Here is a 23,561-nt window from a genome sequence, read left to right as displayed (position 1 = left end):
ATGCTGTGTTGTGTCAGATAACATGGAGGTGTCCGGCCACTCAGACGGAGGGGTTGTTTATGAACGAATCCGTCTGGAAAAGCTTCATTACGTCCACAGAGCCGTCAGCATCACCATGGATTCTAACGGACGAAACTTCGGAGTATTGCAAGCCGATCCCAAAACCAGGTGCGGTTAATTATGACTAAGGTCACAGATGTGTATGACTAAAGACATGTTTGGAATTTTGGAGTTTTTTGATGTCAGTAAATGGTTCCAGTTCCTTCTGATCATCAAAGCTGTTTATCGTACAAAGGTAAACAAAATGTCCTTAAAACCAAATGTACAGTTTTTCAAGACAAACAACACCAGAAGTATAAAACATTACACCAGTATCAGCCATGTTACCAATAGCCCAATAAATCTTTGCCTAAACATTGTATGGTTTTATTGGACACACACTTTCACTGCCTTATATAAGCAACAAAAGAAATGAGAGGCATTCTCTCCTCCATTTTAAAAGTTGATAAACCTGTTTATTATGTTATCTTAAAGGTATAGCGGAGGATGTTTTACTTCCTGGTGGGTAGTCTAAACTATTGGTCCTCCTAATTGTCAATCATTCTGGTGAATCAATCAAACTTTTCAAAAAGTGGAGAGGGCGGGTCTTATCTAAAATTTGGAAAGATCCTCCGCTATACCTTTAACTATGTGGTAATTCTATGGTTAGTTAAAGGTAGGGTAGGGAATTTTTTTTTCATAAACACTTTGTTATTCTGATTGAAACTGATTGAAACACATCCTGATAGCAATCAAATAATACAAGTATTCAACATATTTAAAAAAAAAATGCCAGAGGTGGAAAGTAACTAATTACAAATACTTTCATTACCGTACTTGAGTACATTTTTAAAAAATTAAGTATTTGACTTCGCTACATTTATTTTTCACCAAAAGTACAAAGTACTTTGACAAAGGTGCCTACGGAGCAACTGGCCGATTTTATTATTTGACGGGCACTTTTACAAACTATAGCGGTGGAGCCCTGAGCTTCAGCCAATAACAGACAGGTCTGATGCGCTTCAGCCAATAACAGACAGGTCTGACTCGGGTGCAAAAACAATCAAAACTTCCAGGCGGAGCATTCAAATTGCACTTTGACATTCAATCACTGGCGCTCGCGTTTTGAATCTGTAACATTTCAATATTTTAGTGAATGTTAGTGAGCTATGCTCATTATTGATATTATCAGAGCTCTGAGCAGCTGAAGTAAATATAAACTTAGACACATACAAGGAAGCAGTTATTGCATGGACGAAGCAAGAACAATGTAAGTTAAGTGTCTAAAATGCATGCACAGTTTGCACACAGTTCAGTTTAATGGTAAAGCTTGACCTCTTTAACAATGTATTTAAACGAAATGTGCAAAGCAAACTTTGTATGGAGCTGAAATAATCTTAACATTAGCAACAACAGTGAAATTATATCGCATGATTTATCTGTCAATTAGACGCATGTGAAAGTGTAGTTAGTTACTATAGCAACAGTGGGCTCCTGGCACATTTTCAGTAGAAAGAAAAAAGGAGCAGTTTTTTTTTTTTTTGTCAGTCAGTCATGTTTGAAATAACTTCTGTGGTCCCATGTTGCTTCTTAACAGAGAACACAGAGCGAGACAGAAAATATATTATTTTATAAAATTCTATACTGTGATACAGGCTATGTCAATTAATATATTATAGATATACATCATTCTTATGAATATACCCGAGATGGCTCGAAGAACACAACTAACACAGATATAACATGGAAATCAGAAATTGCTATGTACCATGAATAACATGCAGATAGAGACATTCTGACTGTTGAAACATGGAAGACAATAAACACATGATTGCTATCTAAGGGATTTCCTGGAATGTCATAAGTTAAATACTTCTATGAATCTCACTTGTGAATTTTCTGCACGAGCGCACCCTCCGGCTTCCAGTATGAATGAAACAGAAATTACATGAGAATGTTTAGCTCTCCATATTGCTAACATCGCCTCATTTTGGTTAAAATAGAAAAATAATACCAAAGTACTTTGTAACGTAATAAGTTGAGTAGTTTTTCAGCAACCCCCTTTGCAGAGTTGCTTGTAAAGAGGTACAGTAAACGCTGTACAAAACAAAACAAAAGAAAAACAGTATTTATGTCTACACATTCATCTAGGGCTGCACGAATAGGGGAAAACGAATATGTGATTTTAATAATAATAATAGTAATAATTAAATGTAAAAATTACTGAATAAAATAAAAACAAAATAAGAAAGATTACTATTGTGATTTCACGGTGAAATAAGTAAGGGATAATGTAGTGCGAGGCGGTTGTTAAAGCGAATTCAACCCCGACAGGCTGATCAGGAATGAATCAGCCTGAAGGTGTTGTATTCGCTATAACAACCGCCTCGCACTACATTATCCCACTTATTACATGGCTACCTACCAAATAAATAAAGAAAATAGTCCGTTCCGTCTCTACGGTTAGAATCCTGCGTCCATAGCAACGCTCTGTTTTTCATGGCAATGGTGTGTTATCCTTAGCAGCGGTCTGTTATCAAGAAATAACAGACCGCATTCTACATTAGAATTCAACCAAGCCATGTAATAAATCAAAATAATATAATAATTTATTTTACATTACAAATGCAAATTTGCGATACTAATATTTATCTTATCTCCCTTTTCAAACATTAAACCATCATTTTGATGAAACCGCAGGGAGCCCTGCAGATGGAGATGGCGGTGGATCATGATCTGCTCATGTGTAAATGAACACTGTGGCGCACTTCACTCTTAAAAACACAGTGCTTATATTTATTTTATTAAATCACACCTTTTGTGATTTAATAACTGCACTAAGCCATATTGTGATATTGCTTTTGTTTAGTTTAATCATGCAGCCCTACATTCACTTTTCTTCTCCCTTCTTCAGCTTGTATGAAGTTCCCACCACTTCTGGGTCCACATTCTCCCAGCACTTCCAGCGCCTCCTGTCCGAAGCCGATGAGACCGACAGCATCCATGACGTGACCCTGCAGGCTGGCGATCGCACCTTTGCAGCGCACAAATACATTCTGTCCATGCGCTCAGACTTCTTCCGGAAAATTCTCCTCCCCGAGGGCTGCAAAGAGGGAGAGGGAGATGGAGAGGTGAAGAAAAGGGAAGATGCAGTGGGCTGTGATCTGCTGGTTCTGGAGAAGGTTCCTCCTGAGATGCTGGAGCAAGCGCTTCACTTCATCTACACAGACTCCTGTGAGATGCTGGTGCATGGGACCCAGCCCATCATGCCCCGCTCCAACCCGAGCTCTGATCCCGAACCACAGCAGCAGCTCATCCACAGTCTCCAGGCTTTGGGCCTGGAGAACCGTTCTGCTCTGGAGGTGTACCGCTCTCTGCCTGCGAAGACTTGTGAGGAAGCAGATAAGCCCAAGGGTAAAAGCACTAAGTCTGGGAAAAAAGCCAAGAACGGAAATATTGGTCAACCGGGACAAAACCCTGTGAAGATGCTGCAGGGAGTCGCCAAAAAACTGGGCTTGGGGAGTCTCTCCGCACGGTGAGACACTTTTTGTAGCGTATTTTTAGCGTAAAGTTCACCTACAATGTCCATCAAGGTGTCTTGCTCCAAAAATAGTCATTATTTGCTTTAACAAGGCAGATAGTCAGCCTATGTGCAATCTAAATGAAGGATTCATGCTGCCTTATAAATTGGTCAAAACAAGGTATCTTAAGTGGAAGCATGTTTTATATATATATAAGGGCTGTCAACATTAATGCATGCGATTAATTCAAAATTTTAACGCATTATAATAATTTGACGCAGAAACATTACTGAAGCATGTGAAATTGAAACAGCCTTCATAAAACAGGGTGGGCAAAGCGTAGAGTATGATAACTGTATGCTAAATTACCCTTGTCTCTGCTTTAAATTAAGTGTAATCAAAATGGCTGTGTAAGTCATTTTAACTTAAATTATATTAAAACTGACAGTAAAATCAAGTTGAGTTCCATATAACTTATAAAACAAAGTTGAAATTACTTAAATTATTTTTGAGTTAAAGGGCACCTATTATGACTCTTTTCACAAGATGTAAAATAAGTCTCTGATGTCCCCAGAGTATGTATGTGAAGTTTTAGCTCAAAATACCCAACAGATCATTCTTTTACAGCATGTTTAAATTGTCATTTTTTGGGGCTCAGAAAAACGCGCTGTTTTAGGGTGTGCCCTTTAAATGCAAATTAACTGCTGCTGCCGGCCCAGGGGGCGGAGCCTCACGAGCTCCCACTCAGAACCAGGACAATCTCATCTGATAATATCAGAACAGAAACTCGCAGTTGCGGTGTTCATTTCGACTCGGAGTCGGACAATAATGCCCACAGAGCCAGAGAATATATGCTGTATGGAGATAGAACAGGTATAGTTTAGTTTAATTATGGTTATAATTTACTTGTCATCTGCTTTTATCCACTATTAATACAAGCCTGCTGTAGCAGACCCTGTCCAAATGATGACCAAAATATGCTGATGAGTTCAGTGAAGTTTATTGTACATCACACAAAAGATGAAGCGTTAGTTTTACTCCAGAGAATGACAGTAAGAGCTGAACAAACACTGTATAAGAAGTGAGCATTAAAGTCTTATCCATAAATTCTCTCTCTCTCCCTTTCATTATCAACAACATACACAGCGAAGTACACAAAACACTTGTTACAACTAACAGTAAACAAATATAAACACACCTTTTCAGTGGGTGCTAAATAAACTGGTAAACCTTATATCCTTAAAATGACTCGATGAGCTGTCATAAAGAGCGCGCTCTCACTTTCATTTCTGCTGTGGTCAGTAACGTCAGGCCTATCGCTCCGGAGACTGTAAGCTGGATCATGAACAGTACAGATCCATCCTCGAGTAACAACGAGAGTAAATGAAGACTGCTATGTTCATTCTTACATCCAACAACAAAACACCTCAATCGCTTAGGAGACATTTTTGTCTACAGCTGCTCAAGCGTCGAAACAATCGCGGGCTGTGTCCGGCTCACTCAGGGCGGGTCTATGCTCAAACTGAAGTGTCAATCAACAGTCATGGGAGGGGCCTGTGCAATTTTACGTCACATTGCATAGAATCTTAGAACAGCTCATTCTGAGACAGTGCTTATGATTTATTGAGATTGTAAAAAAAACACTGGGTGGATTTTTATCATTCTAGGGTGGTTTTGCTCACACACTGCCAACACACATTTATGTTCAAACACCATGTAAAAGTGAATTTTGCATAATAGGTGCCCTTTAAAGATGTTGCCATGAATTACTGATCATACATTTTTTTACAGTGCATAAAACAATACAATGGCTCTTCCTTTTTGTATCAAGTTTGTCAGTATACACATTTTATGAATTAATGTTTAGAATTTTTTTAACTATAAACATTGAGAAAATGTTTGTACTTGCTCCTGCAAAATGGTTAAAAACAGAGATAAACACATCATAATCAAGTTTAGGCTTTTAAAGTATCCACTAATTGATATTTGCTTCCATTTTCAAATTCAACTGCACAAATCACTATTACAAGTATTACAACCTTGTGTCGTAAAGATAACATTGTGTATAGGACCAATAGAAACTGAGGGAATCAAAATAAACGTTTCATTTTGACAAGCGTATAATATGCACCTCTAAAGGGTACATCATTACACACGCACAAACACACGTTTTCACGCACATTCAGGAGAATGTATTGTTGATTTTTCATGTGTATGTTTATATGTATATATAAATATGAGGGGTTATTATTGGCTATTGCTGTAATCATTAAGTCATCAATAACTGTATTTTATGTCTGACAAGGCTTGACGGAGTGAAGTTTGAAAATGGGAAGATCAGTGTGGCGCAGAAGAAGACAGGCAACAAGCTACGACTCAACCAGAAAAAATGGTGTGTGTTGTTCCTTTGAGAAACATCAGTCGATGTCATACACTCTCTGATTGGCTGTGAATACAGATCTTCTCATTGTGTGTCCTCAGCTTGTATCTCTGTGATGTCACACTGCGCTCTGAAGATGGAAAAGAGTTTCCTTGTCACAAATGCGTTTTGTGCGCTCGGCTGGGTGAGATCAAATGTTTTATTTCACACTTGTGTCCACTGACGTAGACTTTATTTAGAATGATTCAGATACCATATTAAATCTCCATATAAAGACTCAAATGAAAATAAAGCTGTGAGTGTTGGAAGGTGAAGAAGTCTATTACATCGAGTACCTGATTACTAACCATTTTGCTGATTAAGCATTGAAAATATGTCTTTAAATAATTGTTTTCATTGGACAGGAAAATCATAAACTTAGCTCAGTATATGTCTGACCTACACTGCCTCAGTTTCATTTTTTTAAAATAAATACACTACCGTTTAAAAGTTTGGAAATTAATATTTCAGCAAGGATGCATTACATTGATAATTTATAATGTTACAAAATAATTATATTTCAAATAATCCTTGCTATTCATCAAAGAATCTTGAAAAACACATCACGGTTTCATCAAAAATATGAAGCAGCACAACTGTTTTCAACATTGATAATAATAATCAGAAAAGTTTCTTGAGCATCAAATCATATTAGAATGATCTCTGAAGGATCATGTGACACTGATGCTGAGTAATGATGACAGGAATAAATTACATTTGACAATAATCACATAGAAAACTGTTATTTTAAATTGTAAAACTTTACAATTTTACTTAATTTTTTATTAAATAAATGCAGCCTTGGTCAGCAGAAGAGACTTATGTTAAAAAAAATTTTTTTAAACTTACCAATCCCACACTTTTGAATGGTAGTGTATATCGGTTTACTCTGACTAAACTCAAGTGACATTTATATTTGGTTTCTGACTCTGCAGTGATTTTACTCTTTCGTGGACATTTCACATTAAAATTATGTCATCATTAACACAGGTTTAATGACTCCTGTGGAAGCAAAGAGATTTTAAGCTGATAGTGGAGAGCTCTAAAAACAGAAAACTACCTCGTAACTTGTTTATTTTTTCTTCTGAGAAACAGACTGGAATTTAAGTTCCTTGCTGAAGATCCTTAATTTTATGGCTGAAAGTCCCCATTCGCTTTCATTCAGCAGCTTAGACAAAGTTATACAAATGTTACAAGTTTATACACGTTTTAAATGACACAAGCGTAACTAAAAGCTTCATTTTCACCTGTTCTGTGGTTATCGTATTTTAATATAGATGCACTATTTAATTTTCAGAGTACTTCAACAGTATGTTGGGCAGCCCCTGGATAGAGGTACGATTGAACAACATGAAGCATCTTTAGTCTCTCTGAACTCTCTGAACTGTTTTTTTACGTAATCTCTTCTGCCCTCTTCAGGCCACCAGCTGCACTGCGCTCGAAATGCCCACCACCTCTGATGTCCTGCAGGTTATTCTGGAGTACATCTACACAGACGAGTCTCCCACTGTCAGAGGTTTCAGCCCAGATGTTGTGCTTTTCTGTCATATCCTGCTGTTTCTTCCTCTCTCCTGTGTAACCCATGTCTCGTCTCTATGTGTATCTCAGAGTCTGTGAATGTGGAGTTCGTGTGTAACGTGCTTGTGGTGGCCGATCAGCTGTTGATCACTCGGCTGAAGGAGATCTGCGAGGTCGCCATCACTGAGAACTGTAAGTCTCTCTTTCAGTGTTGGGGAAAGTTGTTCATGTTCAGATATTTTGTTGTAAATTATACATTATACAATATGTCGGGAGATATGGAGTGGCTCGGAGACGATTTTTAACCACTTCATAAGTTTGTTTGAAGTTTTTTTGTTTTGTATAATTTGTACCTTAAATGGGTGGTTGATTATGATTTCACTTTTTTAACTTTAGTTAGTGTGTAATGCTGCTGTTAGTTTGAGCATAAACAACATCTGCAAAGTTACAACGCTCAAAGTTCAAAGCAAAGGGAGACATTTTCTTTTAAAGAAATTGCTTTTTAAGGACTCCAACAAACGGCTGGTAGGGACTACATGACATTCCTCCTGGGTTAGTGACATCACCAACCCTAAAATTTACATAAACCCCACCCCCGGAACACGATTGATAGATTATCAAGACAGAATATGCTAATCAATGACTAGAAGATAACTACACATAAGCTACATAAATTCATCAACTAACCATTCAGAAACGTCCTGATGCTTCTACATGTCACTTCTTCTTGAGTCTCTCCATCATTGTTTTGACTCCGGTTTGAACATAAAAGGCTAAAAGTTTTTGAAATTTTCAGTGCATGTCTGTGTGAGGTAAAAGGACGCCCCCTGTGCCGGGAGCACTAGCTCATTTGCATTTAAAGGAACCGACACAAAACGGTGCGTGTTTGCTCACCCTCAAAAAGTGACAATTTTAACATGCTATATAAAAATATCTGTGGGGTATTTTGAGCTGAAACTTCACATACACACTCTGGGAACATCAGAGACTTATTTTACATCTTGTGAAAAGGGCATTATACCACCCCTTTAATTTCAATCAGTGTTTTGTTAATCAATTATCTGGATTTAAATACATAAGAAGAAAACAAACAACGCTTGGTGGAATGAAGTGCGTAGCAAAACACAAGCCCACTAACATGCTTTACTAGTTACTTGAAAAAAGTAATCAGATTACTTTTTTCAAGTAACTAGTAAAGCATGAGAGTGGGCTTGTGTTATGTAAATAAAAAGTTCCATGACTAAAATACAAGAACGTAGATGGAGAGAAAACAAAGTTCTGGGAAAGTTTAGAGATGAAACAATAGCTTCCAAGAACGACTGCCCCTTTAATTTTGAATTGCATGGAAATTAACTATTAAGCTTTTATCTTTCACTTGACTTGATTTTTGTTATTATTAAATCGCATATAACATACTATACATAGTCTAAAATTCTTGCAGTGCAAACTAGACACCGAAATGAGATGCTTTTGTCCGGTAAGCTTCTTCATTCCTGGATATGTCCTGTAAATATCGAGTGTAATCTCTGAGTGTTGTATTGTGTGCAGTGACGCTGAAGAATGCAGCAGAGTTGCTGGAGTTTGCCACCGTGTTCAACGCTGATCAGCTCAAACTCTCCTGCCTGCAGTTCATCGTCCTCAACATGGCGGCAATGCTGGAGTCCAAGTAAGAACGAGAATCTTAAACCCCCAGAGATCCTTTACTACGGTGACCGGAAGGGTTTAGATTTATCGTTGTCATGACATAACTTGTGGGAGTGTGAGAACATTTTTCGTGGCCACAAGATCATTTTGTCGAGGTAATGACATCCTTATCGTAAGTGAACTGAACTTCAAGCGATATGGAGATGAGTTTGTTGAGGATCAGTGCTGATGGCTGTCGTGTCGATGAGGCCTTCACAGGGCTGATGAGGCTGGCGCGTCATGGATGTGTCCAGGTGCTGGTCCTTCATCTGATCTGGATACGGCCCGGATACGGCTGACTTCAGTAAACCTCGGAATAAACAGAAAGACTAACATTAGCGTAGATGCCATTCTTCTTATGATGTAACGAGTACATCAGGTGTTATAGGAAGTGTTCCCGGTTCCGGCTTACCTAATCTTTGCAGCCTAATTATCATTTAATTGATTTGAATAATAGAAATGTATAATGTTCTATATGAATGCCAGGTAAAAGAGATTAGTCTAGATTTTTTGTCTAGATTTAAACTGACGGAGTGTGTCTGCTTCCCTGACAATGTTAGGAAGACTGTTCCAAAGTCTTGGTGCTAAATAGGAGAAGGATCTACCGCCTGCAGTTGATTTTGATATTCTAGGTATTATCAACTGGCCAGAATTTTGAGATCGCACTAGACGTGAAGGACTATAATGCGTTAAGAGCTCACTCAAGTACTGGGGAGCTAAACCATTTAATGCTTTGTAAGTAATTAGCAAGATTTTTTTTATTTATACGATGTTTAAAAGGGAGCCAATGCAGTGTTGACAGAACTGGGCTAATATGGTCATGCTTCCTGGTTCTAGTAAGAACTCGAGCTGCTCCGTTTTGGACCAGCTGTAGTTTAATTAAGCGTGCAGGGCAACCACCCATAATAGCATAACAATAATCTAGCCTTGAGGTCATGAACGCATGAAGTAACTGTTACGCATTTTTCATTGAAAGCATATGTCGTAATTTTTAAGATGGAAGAATCCAGGAATTTTACAGATGCTAGAAACGTGGCTTTCTAATGACAGATTGGTATCAAAGATGTTGTTCATGTGTTTGTCTCTCCGTCTATCAGATCGCTGGATATCCTGAGCGATGACGTCCTCCGGGATCTAACATCTGCATACAGGAGGATGGTAAGTTTTAAATCATCGTTCTTATCAGGTTTATTAAAGCTTTGCTCAGAGATCCTGACAGCGAACTCCTCCATCAGATCCCAGCCATGCAGAGACGCCTCATTACACCATACGCCGACGCTCCTGATCTCAGCGCCTATGAGGACGGAGACTTCGACTCTGCTGTGGACTGTAAGAGCGGCTCTGAAGCGGATCACTCCAGGTGTGAAATCTGCCCTGCTGAAACACTGTAATCTGGATATGAAGGACTGTCCGTCTGTAAGAGTTCTCACTGTGTTTAACTTAGTGATATCCTGCTGAAGAAGGCCAAAATGAGGGCTAAGAGGAAACCTCGGCGCCGCTCTGACAGCTTTGGCGGATACAACCTGTCTGATGTCATTCAGAGCTCTCCTACTGACGTCACACACAGCCCGCACACTACAGGTCAGTCAAGTCAGCTTCATTTATACAGCGCTTTTAACAATATAGATTGTTTCAAAGCAGCTTTACAGTCATAATAGGAAATTAAAGTAACAGATTATTTTGGCTTTACAGCAGCTCTAGAATAAAGTTATTGTCCAGCTAAAGTTAGTTTTGATTGATTCACTTCCGTTGCAAAGATCATTAGTTATTAGCTTAGGGGCCGCTGACACGACACCGTTCTAACAGAAACCCCTTATTGTGCTCCGACCTGCTCGTAGGGCTGTAACAATATATCGTGTGTCAATGTTTTGCAATACAAATATGCAACAATATGTATCGTGGATAGTGACAATATGTGTATTGTGTGTAGTTCACCCAAAATAAAAATTACTGTGTGAGGAAAAAAATTCAAGTTTTAGTGTCAGTACTACATTAAACTATTATATGCATTTTTGAATATAATGTATAATAATGCAATGGGGGAATATTTGTGGGTCCTGATAATGCCAAATCTCTTATGTTACCAGTAAAAAGTGGCCTACATTATTTGAAATATACATTTTTTGCATTTTAATCAACAGTGCATTTTTTGTTAACCTTTTACCATATGTCTTGGAGTATCGCAATAATATCATATCGTGAGTTCAGTATCTCAGTATATATCAAATCGTGACATGAGGGTATCGTTACACCCCTACTAATTAGTTGTGTTTGCTAAGGCAAGCATCACTTTTACTATTGCTTATACTTGGGAATAGGGAGTTATTCAAATCCCTCTGTGGGCTCTTTTGAGCTGGGTCAGTGTGCAACCACCCCAAAATACCCTCGCAACAGATAAATACCACTCACACTTTCTTCCGAAAATGAATATTGATCATCTAAATGAGTGGTTCTCAACCAGGGGCCTCAGCAAATTTCTTTATGAGTCGCGGGATTAATTACAATTATTTAAATTAAAGGAATAGTTCACAAAAATTTTTAATACTGTCATAATTTACTCGCCATCAAGTTGTTTCAAACCTGTATGAGTTTCTTTCTTCTGCTGAACACAAAAAAAAATTATTTTGAAGAATGTCGGTAACCAAACAGTTGATGGACCCCATTGACTTCCATAGTAGGAAATCAATGGGGTCCATCAACTCTTTGTTGATTCTTCAAAATGTCTTCTTTTGTGTTCAGCAGAAGAAAGAAATTCATACAGAAGAATATTCAGTTGTTGACTTGTTTAGAGTCACAAAAGTAATTGTCAATTTAGTATTTTGACACGTTTCTGTTGATAAAAATGTTTGAAAACAAGCAGCTTTATCATAATTACAGCAGAACATACAGAGGAAATGTTATAGTTTACATCAGGGGCCTCTGAATATAATTTTGAACAATCGAGGCCTTGAAGACAAAAAGTTTGAGAACCACTGATCTAAATGGCACCCTGCACACTGAAGATCATATGACCACAAAGCAAATGTAAATGATTCATTCATTTCTATCACTTCAGTAGTTTTCTTGAATACAGATGCTCTTAGTTTGGACTGGATCTGGTTGACTGTTGTGTTTCCCCAGGTTTGTGTCGTTCGGTGAAGGCCAGTTCAGTCGAGTCTCTGCAGGAGCTCATCACGTCTGACTCGGAGGGCAGTTATATGGAGGTGGGCAGCCCTCGAGACCTGCCGTCCCCCATCTTCCAAGACAGGCCTGATACACAGGTAATAGCACAACACTTTACCATCAACTCACAATACTCCATAGTATAGACATGTTTCATTCTTAAATATAAAACAAACTAAATGTTGTTTTCAGTTTCACTAATATCAATAATATAGTTTAACAATACCATTAGTAAAATTTAAAGATGTACTACTACTTTCTGATTCTGATCATGTCAGCTACGTCCTTTTAAAGCTTTTTTTTATATATATATTTTTATATTCACTATAGTTCAACATTTTGGGGTTGGAAGTCTTTTATGCTGCATTTATTTGATCAAAAATACAGTAGAATTGTGAGTAATATTGTGAAATATTATTAGAGTTTAAAATAACTGTTTTCTATGTGAATATATTGTAAAATGTAATTTATTCCTTTGAATCAAAGTTGAATTTTTAGCATCATTACTCCAGTCTTCAGTGTCACATGATCCTTCAGAAATCATTCTAATATGATAATTTGCTGCTCAATTATTATCAATGCTGAAAACAGTTGTGCTGTTTTCAGGATTTTTTCAGGATTCTTTGATACACAGAAACATTCTAACATTGCTGTCGGACATCTTTTGTAATAAAATAGCTGTGAAAGTACCAAAATTTAAGTCATTTTTCTGACATTTTCCCTCCCGCGAGAGCTCTCATATATCATTAGGCTGAGTAAATGATGGCAGAACTTTCATCGTTGCGTGAACTCTCCATTTAAGAAAAAATGTTTTTTGTAGGAGGAGAGACGTGGACCAGTGGGACTAAAGACACCTCCTGGCAACCCTGTTTTGAAAAATGGCCCCATTCCCACTAAGTCTTCCACTCCTGAACCCATCCCGACAGTCAAAGCAAGGTGATTTAAATCTCTGTCACCGCAAGCAGTTGATCTTCTTCATTGGTGTCGCTGTAATTCTGAATGTATGTTCAGTCTCTCCAGACCAGCTCCTGTCCTGGACCTCAGGGCCATCATGGAGATGGAGGCCAACTCACTGACCCTGGGTGCCACAGCCAAAGGTCCCAGCTCGTAAGTCATGGTAGTTCACAGAGCACAGTTAAAGGAATAATTCCCTTAAAATGAAATCTCTGTCATCATTTACACACCCTCAAGTTGTTTAAAACCTGTTTGAATTTCTTTCTTCTGCTGAACCCAAAAGAAGACAGTTGATGATCCTATTGACTTCCATAGTAGGAAACAAAATACCATGGAAGTCAATGGGGTCCATCAACTGTTTGGTTACCGACATTCTTCAAAATATATTATTTTGTGTTCAGCAGAGGAAATAAATTAATAAATGTTTGGAACAACTTGAGGGTGAGTAAATGATGACAGAATTTTCATTTTTAAGTGAACTGTTCCTTATAGTGTCTTATTTTTTTTTTACTCCATTCTCTACTTAATTAATTTGTTTAAATACCAGATCGAGCAGCAGTAAAGCCGCGGTCACTCCCAGTAAGATGTCTCAGAAGCAGAGGAAGATGATGGCTCTGGCCTCCAGAGAGGGAAGCACGGAGAGCATGTCTGCGAAATCACCACCATCTGTTCCTCCAGTGAAACCTGTGAAGACCTGGTGAGAGCCTGATCACTTTCTGCTTTCCTTATTCCATTATGCCTGAGAAATGGATATACGGTAGGGTCACAGTACGGCCTTAAAGGATAACTGTCGCTAAAATGCAACCTAGGGTCTTTTTGTTAATCTTCCCGAGGCAAACTTTCGTTTAAAAGCATAATTAGAATGGAAACGCCACTTTTAAGTTTGACCGTATTTTCGTTTTAGGTTAAATGCCTTGTGAATGGGAGTGAATGGGGCACTTTTATGATAGCATCTAAAATCACTATTTTTAAAACACTAATGGCGCTTTTCCACTAGACAGTACCAGCTCGCCTCGGCTCGCCTCGACTCGACTCGACTCGCCTCTGTTTGGTTTTCCACTGTGTAAAAGTTGTACCTGTACCTGCTTCCAGGTACTTTTTTTCGTACCACCTCCAGCGAGGTTCTGAGGCGAGCTGAGGCGATACTAAAATGTGACGTGAAAACACGGCAGACTGCTGATTGGTCAGAGAGAATCGTCACTATTCACTGCGTCATCATTGCACGCGCCAGACGGAGTATCCTGAATAAAAAACAGCAAAAACAAAAACATCCAAAAACAGCATACACTCGATTTCCTCCATTGTCCTGTGTGTGTGGGTAGCGGGTGTGTCTCGCGCATCTCGCATAAAAGATTAAGTCACGGCAGTTTCCTGCGGCGTCGCTATGACGACCAGGTACTATTGTGGAGGTACTATCTGCAATGGAAAACGGAGCGAAAAGCGAGCCGAGTCGAGGCGAGTCGAGGCGAGCCGAGGCGAGGCGAGCTGGTACTGTGTAGTGGAAAAGCGCCATAAGAAGGCTCGACACAACATGAAACTTTGCTCGAAGTATCACCAGGGGCTCTACACATGAACTCGAGCATTGAGAACATTGTTTGTGTACACAGAGTTTACTAAAAAGAAAGATTTTGAACAACTCACTGTTGCTGTGTCCACCGGCATTTTCACAGTCAAAAATAGTTGATTTCCGAATGCGAATGAACTGACTCTGAATTTTAGTGAGGATCCTTTTTCAAATACAAGGTCAATATTGATTTTCACTAACAAGAAAACAACAAATTATCCGTGAATTTATATTGAACTAAGCTTTAGGAGCTTTCTATCTTTACTCTCCTCCCTGTTACGGAGATCGATTATTTTTGACGGACAAAATGCCGGCGGACACAGCTACAGTGAGTTGTTCAAAATCTTTCTTTTGTGGAACCTTCTTAGTGTTTTAAAAAGTGATTTTTGATGCTATCATAAAAGTACCCCATTCACTCCCATTCACAAGGCATTTAACCTAAAACGAAAATAAGGTCAAACTTAAAAGTGGCGTTTCCATTCTAATTATGCTTTTAAACGAAAGTTTGCCTCGAGTAGATTAACAAAAAGACCCTAGGTTGCATTTTGGCGAGAGTTATCCTTGCTTTAAATGGGATTTCTAAATTTGGTTTGGCTTTCCTATTGACTCTACAGTCCTCATACATAATATGCCAAGGGAAGTCACCTTTATTTATACAGCACTTTATAAAATACAGATTGTTTCATAGCAGCCTCGCAATAATAAACAGGAAAATAATAGATTCAGTGATGCAAACTTCATCAAATATGAGACAAATTCAAATTATGCTGTAAAGTCAATTTTACAAATTTGATTCTGCTATAAGCAGATCTTCATAAGGCAATAGTGTCATTATTCAGTCAATTGAAGTATTGATAGTATTGGTGCAGATGATTGAATAATATTACTGAATAATGAAGTGTCTTCTAAACGCTGTACACGTGTTTGCATTGCTTTGATCAATTTTTGATCCCATCATCTCTCGCACACTAGTTGGTTGAATATGTACAATGCCTGCACACTATTGGTCAAATCGCTTTTCAATCATTGCCCCCTGCAAGTGTAACTGGTGTCAGTAGCAAATGAAGATGCAAACCATTTACAAAGACGCATTATAGTCCAGCAAAGCACAAAACATCCCAGTGACCCTGTAGAGGATAAAAGCAGAATGAATGGATGGAAGTTAAACTACATGAACATCTTTTTTCTTCAATATTTTATAAAATTTTGTATAAAAATTGTGATTGTTAGTGCAGTTCATGTGAATAAGTGTGAACGCTGCCATCTAAACCTTGGAGCCACCAAACAAGCGGACTGAGACGCTGAAAAGGTGGGTCTCGGTCCTAACGAACTCTGGTGCGGTTCGACTGAAATATGAACGCAAGACGGACGGACATGATGTCATAAACATGTGACTCTATAAAGGACAGAATGCTCAAGTACCTGTTTTTTCTCATTGTAGTCTCGATGTTGCCCGTCTGAGTTCAGTACAGGCGTCAGAACCGTGTCTCCTCACAACAGATCTTGGTGTGTGTGACGGAGGGATTCCTGACGCTGTTTTAACCTCCTTTACACTTTTTATAAGCTCTTCACGAGTTATCAGCGGGTCAAAATAACATTATATGTAGCCATGCACATATAGTGAGCGCATTTATCCCAGAACACAGTATTGTTCCGTTGCGAAATATATGTAATAAAAGCCGACCAGGTTGTGAATGTATCCCTATGCCTTTAGGTTCAGTATCTTTAGGTTCGGTGATAAAATGCCAATGTGAATGCTAAGCGGACCAGGCCTAAATGTTTTTTTTGGTCTGGACTAAGCGAACCAAACTACAAGTGTGTGAACACCCTTAGTAAACTAATAAATCTGATACTAATACATTTTAACATTTAACATGTTGTATAAATTGCATATTTATACCTAGATCACTGATACCTAATGCATTATATAGTGCCTAAACTATTGCTAACAATTTTATCTCAGTTTTTTTTATTATTAAGAAGTACAAGACCATCAATTTTTAAAATAAAAGGTGGGAACATAAATACACAATGTGTCACCCTGTATAAGGGGAATTAGTCAAAAGGATTTTGGCAGAGCCATTAACTTTGTGTCATTTGGAAACAGTGATTGTCTAATGATGTTTGTCCTACCGTTGTTGTCAGTTCCTCACTCACCTTGCATCATTGTGTTGTCAGGTCGACAGCAGTTCAGTCCCCGCCCTCTTCCTGTTCCTTCCGGGATCTTTTAGTGGAGGAGGAACAGCGTGGAAAACCCTCTCCAGTTTCCCCAGTGAAGGCCAGCAGTCCAGTGGCCACTGCAGGACCGCCGATGTGTGCCAAAAGAGTGACCTTTAAATGTGCCGAGAGCGACCCGGATAAACCCGCGGGGTGAGGAACATCTCATTCAGTGCACAATATCCATTCACTAAATGATGGATGCATATGGCACACTAAACTGGAAACAGGTTCGCAAAGTCAGAAGTCCAATGATGCTTTCACACCTGCAGTTTGGTTTGAAACCTGCCATGTTTTGCATGGAAAATTGTCAAAGTGAAAGTTAAGTTCAGATGCACTGGAACTTTGGCGCGACTCGTGCGCTCTTGTTTAGGAGGTAAAGAAACCTGTGCTTGCTTTTTAGCTGATGACGTCATCATTAGTTCAACAAAACGCTTTGTAAGGTATGACAGCAGCAGAAAGCCTGCCTTTATGCGACACACAAACAGCAGACGCAAGTGTTGTTTCACTTAGCTGGATATAAAAGTATGAAAATAATAAATAAACACAATAGAGCTGCACGACTGATTTTGATAAAATCACAGTGAAACATTCAGATCTGTGTTGGCGCTGCCACTGATCCAGAGAGAACAGTTGTCATGTGTAGGTATTAAACAGCTTCACAAACACAGTATCGTTATCTCTGTGTTACAAATATCTATATTATCACAGAACAACTGGGTTAAACATTTTTTTTTTTATAGTTTGGGAAATAAACACAGATTTCTAAAATTCTGAGAAAAAAACTGATATCAACAAATACATCAACTAATTTCTCATGTGCTTTAATGAAGAGTGTTGCAATCTTAAATTAATGATGTGTGGATGATGTGTGTTATTGTAGTGGCATTTACCCACCCCTAAACGTCACCATAAACTGTTATTGATCTCTTTACATGCTTTACCTTCTGGCTAGGTACACAAGGTTAGTCCACACCAGACTCCTTAAACCATTTCTTAATGGACATCGATTTTAGCACAAGGATATTGGTCATCAGGAATAGAAACGTCGCAATTCGCCAAGCACAAAAATAGAAACACTCAAATATCTTTCTTTTTTTTTTCTCCAGAGTGTGTTCTGGGATTGCTTTCTCTGTGAAGCACACATGCAGTGCTTCCTTACAATATGGCCAAAATAAGGTGTCTTTCGCTGCCTCCCTTTGAAACGGGATGCTTGTAGTGCACCGATGATTACTTAAATTTCAGCTTTTCTAGACACTCACCAGTTTTTGGATCAGACCTTGTGTGTGAGATTAGGTGTTATTCTGATTCTTGTTCAGTTGATGTTCCATTAGATGGCGCTGTAATGCTTCTTCATAACGAGGCCTGTGAGTGATCGGTCATGTGACTGAGATGCTGTAGTCAGTGGGGACTGAAGCCACATGTTACAGTACATCTATTGACATTTACTGGTTTGTTCTGTATGTGTGATTCTAGGCTGATACTGTTTAATTTTCTTTGTGCTGTTTTCTCAAAGAAGTAATGGGATGTTCTTGTTCTTGGGTTAGTACGATTTTTCAACCGATGGAGAATGTGTTGAAATATTCATCTGGAAATTATTTAAATGGAAACCAGAGTGACCGTATCTTGGCACTAGTTGCTTTGTCGCGCTGGCATCTGGTTAGTACACTATTTATTATGCAAACCCAGTGTCGTCTGAAGTTCAGATGATTTAGACTGTTATTTAACCCTCCTAATGCATAAAAAAAACAGTATATACCTTCAGCTTGGAGCCGGTGCACCGAAAGCTTATAAAAGTCACAACTTAATATTTTCAAAACCATATTTTATCTAATCAGGAACTTATCATTAATGAGTGAATGCACAAAGGTTTTAAAGTTTTGCATGTTACCATGTTTTTTCCATGCTATTAGTCAATTTTACCCCCCTTTATTAATAAAAGAAATTGAGAAATTATTTTTAATTAAAACATTTTCAAGAGTTACAACAAAAAACAGTGTGATGCAAAACAAATTATTTATGAGAAATTGTATTTGAATATATCGTTAGATGACATTTATAAGAGCATGTAATATTAGAATTTCCAGTATGAGCTCCATTGACTTCAAATGAATTTAATTAAATTCATATGAAACGTATAACTCATGACAGCTAAAAACAGTCTAAATTTATGAAACCTACAGTACATATTCTTTATCTATCAAAACAACACCAATAAAACATCAATATTACTCTGAAATGTACTCTCAAACAAAATACATTCATTTTACTTGTATAAACTATATTTCAACATTAAGACATTATTTGAATTTTTTTTTTTTTTAGAATCATTGTGTATGAAGTGACGGTGTAGGGAAAATGCTAAATGCATTTTACAGAAGTAATTTGAGACAAATCTAATGTTAAAAAACTCCAGCATAATTTCATGTGTAAAGACACAGTTCACTTTCGAGTCAAAACGGACCTGACAGCAAAAGGTGTAACAATTTAGTTTAAATGGTTACATCTCTTTTTTTTAGTAAAAAGTATTTTGACGGTCTTAAAAAAATCTTTGTACCAAAAACGATGGATTTTTAAAGACATTTTATGAACCTCTTCCGGGTAAAAACAGACCCGAATGCAACAGGACGTCCGTCTATATGTGGTGCACAAGAGATGCTTATCTGTGGTGTTTTCTGGGATGCTCTGCTCTCCAGGACGTCCAGTGTGACGTGTCCTCCTTCATCATGTGTCCGCACTGATCTGACCTGACCCTGAGCCCGGCGTCTCTCGGTCACATCAGCTGCCCGCTGGGTCTGTGTTTATGAGTCCAGCGCTCGAGCAGAGGTCTGAATATTTATCAGCAGCCCGTCTGTGATTGTAATCTATATTGATAAGGGCAAACTTTGTCACAAACACACTCATCCCTGGGGCTCGACGTCACCTGTGTTTACGAGCGCGATGAGAAGGCAGGCTGAAATCAGTGTGTGTCGCTGCTCTCAGGTGGAAAGCGGTTGTTTTACCTTTGGTGTTTTTATGTTGTGTACAGTGTTGGGTGAGTTACAGAAGTAAACGGTTACATTACTGTACCAATTACTCTCTGAAAAGAAATGCATTACTTATTACTAGTGCTGTCAAATAAATGAATCGCATTTAACATAAAAGTAAGTCAAATAAAACATTGTTCTGTAGACATCGTGGAAGAATGTAAATGAGCAAAACGGTAAAAATAATGAGCATTAAATATTTTATATTAAATTAAAAAATAATAAATTAAAACAACCAGTGTTGTGTGTAACTCATTACTAATTACTTTCCCCTTGAAAAAGTAATGTAAGGGATTACTCATTTTTCTGTAATTTAATTAGTTACTTCTGATGTAATTGAAATTAATACTGTATATAGACTATAGAACAATTCTATATAAAACAGTAGTGGATTTTACATCTAAACATCTAATGTTAAAATGTATGTTCTTAATGTAACCATCTCCCTTTAAAAACTAGGGTCATTCAGAATAATTTATGCAACTTTATTTATTTGAAAGAATTAAAAGAGCAGGTTCATGTCTATCCTTGTATTGTTCAACTGGTTGAGCTTGATATGGGATTTAGGAAGTAAATAGGGCTGTCAAATCGATTAATCGGGATTAAGCGCATGTATCATAAAAATGTTTATATAATATGTGTGCGTACATATGTGTCTATATATACAGTGTGTGTGTGTGTGTGTGCGCAATATAAGTGTCAGAGCCGTTGTTGTGACGATCCTGTTTTCTGTTGTTTGTGCCTCAGCTTTTCCGAATACTGTTTGCTGAATCATTAAGAAACAGTGGAATAGAAGCAGGTTAAATTCCTCACAATTCACACGCCTGAGTCAGTTGAAGCATTCGAAGCAACTTCGTTATTTCGCTTCGGAGGAAGTTACTCGGCATTGAACCTTGTTCTCTCTTGTGTTTTTTCTTCTTCCCATCAGCCCTTGGGTGCTGAGAGCAGCCGGAAGCCCTCCGTCCACCTCTACGTTTGCCTCCATTGTGGAGGAGGAGAGAAAACAGGAGGCGGCACTGATCCGCAGCCGCGAGAAGCCGCTAGCACTCATACAGGTCACAAGATTCGGCATTATGTGCATGTTAATTTATTTTATTTTTTAAATAATAATAATTTTACATGTACTGCGTTAGATTAAACTGAGAAGGGTCATAGCACTTGCATATTGTTGTCCTCCTGTTAGTTTTACTGCTTCTATTGTTTTCATTTGTAAGTCGCTTTGGATAAAAGTGTCTGCTAAGTGAATAAATGTAAATGTAAATGCATGTGACTTAAAAACAGGAACTTTAACCTGGCAATGACATTAGTTAGTTCAGGTTGTCAAATGGTGTAACTGCAAGGAAACAGCGTGATATTTAAGGGATAATGTAGCGCGAGGCGGTTGTTAAAGCGAATACAACCCCGACAGGCTGATCAGGAATGAATCAGCCTGAAGGTGTTGTATTCGCTATAACAACCGCCTTGCTCTACATTATCCCGCTTATTACATGGCTACCTACCAAATAAATCAATAATTTGACACAAAATACTGATTTAAAAAGGAATTTATTGACAAAAAAACGATTGTATTGCTTCTGCTAAAAAAATAGTCCGTTCCGTCTCTATGGTTAGAATCCTGCGTCCATAGCAACGCTCTGTTTTTCATGGCAACGGTGTGTTATTCTTAGCAGCTTCAACCAAGCATGTATAAAAATGGTTAAAAAACCAAGCTACTTCAAGCATTTTCTACTTTTGAATGATAATGATTAAGATATGTACACTCATGTACTATAAAGGAAATATGAATGTTTAGCTTTACACCGCTTGGTGTTTTATTTAAATCTCAACTTTGGATAAAATTGTTATACAATTGTAAAACTATGAAAAAGACACTGTTGAGTGACAGTAAAGACTACATTGTTACAAAAATATATCCATTTCAAATAAATGCTGAGCTTTTGAACTTTCTAAAGACTCCTGAGAAAAATGTCTCGTTCTCTACATAAATATGAAGCAGCACAACTGTTTTCAACATTGATAATAATAAATGTTTGTTGAGCATCAAATCATCATATTAGAATGATTTCTGAAGGATCATGTGACACTGAAGACTGGAGCAATGATGCTGAAAATGCAGCTTTGATCAGCTTCTACGAACTGTGCAAATGTGTATTATACTAGATCTTTTAAAATATTTTTGTCATTGACCCTTCAATTCCATTTTTCTCATTTTGACTGCAGATTGAAGAACGAGCCATTCAGGACCTGTTACACCATTACAAGGCCGTTAATAACCCAGAGGAGCTGATACTGGTGGAAAGAGCTCCACAAGGTCCAATCGCCACTCCCACCTGGAACAAACGCTGATACTAGCACAGCGTTACCGTAACACTCATCACATCACATCACGCTTCAGTTTCAGGCAGTGTTAAGCTGTATCACAAGCCGTGTTCTGTTTTCCAATGCACACTTGTTCTCTTAGACTGCTTGCTGCTTTCTTTCTGTCTGCTTTTTTTCATTCATTTAGCTGTTTTCTCTTAAGAAGAGACTGGAACGTGAAGTGTAATCTATTGTTCTCAGCTCCGAAGAGTCGCCGCATGTGCCAAAGGATGTTTGTATCTCTTCTTCTGTCTTGATGATCCTGTGGTGCAGTGATCTACATCTCACAGGTGTGTGTGTGTGTGTGTCTTATGGAGGCTAGGCACACACACATAAAACTCACCCATTGTGACAAGATGAAGAAAATCCAATCAGCCGTGAAAAGCAATAAAGACTTTATTAGCTGCTCACGAGGTCTGTTTGAAGCCGCTGGTTTAAAAGAAACTTGTGCACGACGAAAGGAGCTGAGATTTACAAATATGCATTTTATATTTTGCTTCCTCGTGCAATCCACATTAATAACATTCTCATTTGGGGCTGGGTGTAATTATAGTTTATTATGTTTAAGTCATTATCACAATATGATTGGCACTATAGTAAAAAAAAAAAGATTATTGTTCTTTCTTTGAATACCTCTTAGTCATGTTTGCTTAATGTTAAGAGAAGATATTTGCAGTGGCATGCAATAAAGAGGTGAATGTGAGCATCAGCGATTGTTGTTTTGTCTTCATGCATCTCTAAAGGGAAAGTTCACCCACATGTTGTGGTCTGTGAAAGTCTCCAGATCTCCATTGGTACTGTAGGTCAAACAGATTGTTACATTTTGCAACAATTACGTATTACATACAATGTTACATATCCTTACAATTGTTACATATTAATCTAGGATTGGAGCTTAACATGAAAATATTCACCGTCATTCTAGCATAACTTCTGCACTGTGGCTTGGTCAAGGCTAAGACCATATAATATTATTTAGTACCTCGTTTTTTAAAATTTATTTTATGCTCTGGTTCAGACAATCAAGTTCGCCAAACCCTTAACCTAAAAATTGCTATGAACAATTTTTGCCCTTGATTCATTGACTTCCTTTTCTTTTC

General features: G+C 38.0%; 1 protein-coding gene across 1 annotated transcript in view; it reads left to right on the top strand.

Annotated features, from left to right (window-relative positions):
* Positions 1–23,170, top strand: part of ibtk (inhibitor of Bruton agammaglobulinemia tyrosine kinase) — a 37,689-nt gene extending 14,519 nt beyond the window's left edge. The window contains exons 11-28 of the mRNA XM_082150248.1: positions 18–168; positions 2,954–3,574; positions 5,866–5,952; positions 6,042–6,124; positions 7,277–7,314; positions 7,399–7,495; positions 7,588–7,689; positions 9,046–9,163; positions 10,278–10,338; positions 10,416–10,540; positions 10,625–10,761; positions 12,301–12,440; positions 13,163–13,278; positions 13,354–13,449; positions 13,844–13,993; positions 17,039–17,230; positions 21,032–21,158; positions 22,324–23,170. Of these exons, the coding sequence (XP_082006374.1) occupies positions 18–168; positions 2,954–3,574; positions 5,866–5,952; positions 6,042–6,124; positions 7,277–7,314; positions 7,399–7,495; positions 7,588–7,689; positions 9,046–9,163; positions 10,278–10,338; positions 10,416–10,540; positions 10,625–10,761; positions 12,301–12,440; positions 13,163–13,278; positions 13,354–13,449; positions 13,844–13,993; positions 17,039–17,230; positions 21,032–21,158; positions 22,324–22,449 (2,567 nt within the window). The 3' untranslated portion in view covers positions 22,450–23,170. The remainder of the gene's footprint in view (positions 1–17; positions 169–2,953; positions 3,575–5,865; positions 5,953–6,041; positions 6,125–7,276; positions 7,315–7,398; positions 7,496–7,587; positions 7,690–9,045; positions 9,164–10,277; positions 10,339–10,415; positions 10,541–10,624; positions 10,762–12,300; positions 12,441–13,162; positions 13,279–13,353; positions 13,450–13,843; positions 13,994–17,038; positions 17,231–21,031; positions 21,159–22,323) is intronic.
* The last annotated feature ends 391 nt before the right edge of the window (positions 23,171–23,561 follow it).

The sequence above is a fragment of the Leuciscus leuciscus genome (assembly GCF_965113295.1).
Source record: "Leuciscus leuciscus genome assembly, chromosome: 20".
Classification (NCBI taxonomy): domain Eukaryota; kingdom Metazoa; phylum Chordata; class Actinopteri; order Cypriniformes; family Leuciscidae; genus Leuciscus; species Leuciscus leuciscus.
This window is presented reverse-complemented; position numbering and strand designations above follow the sequence as displayed.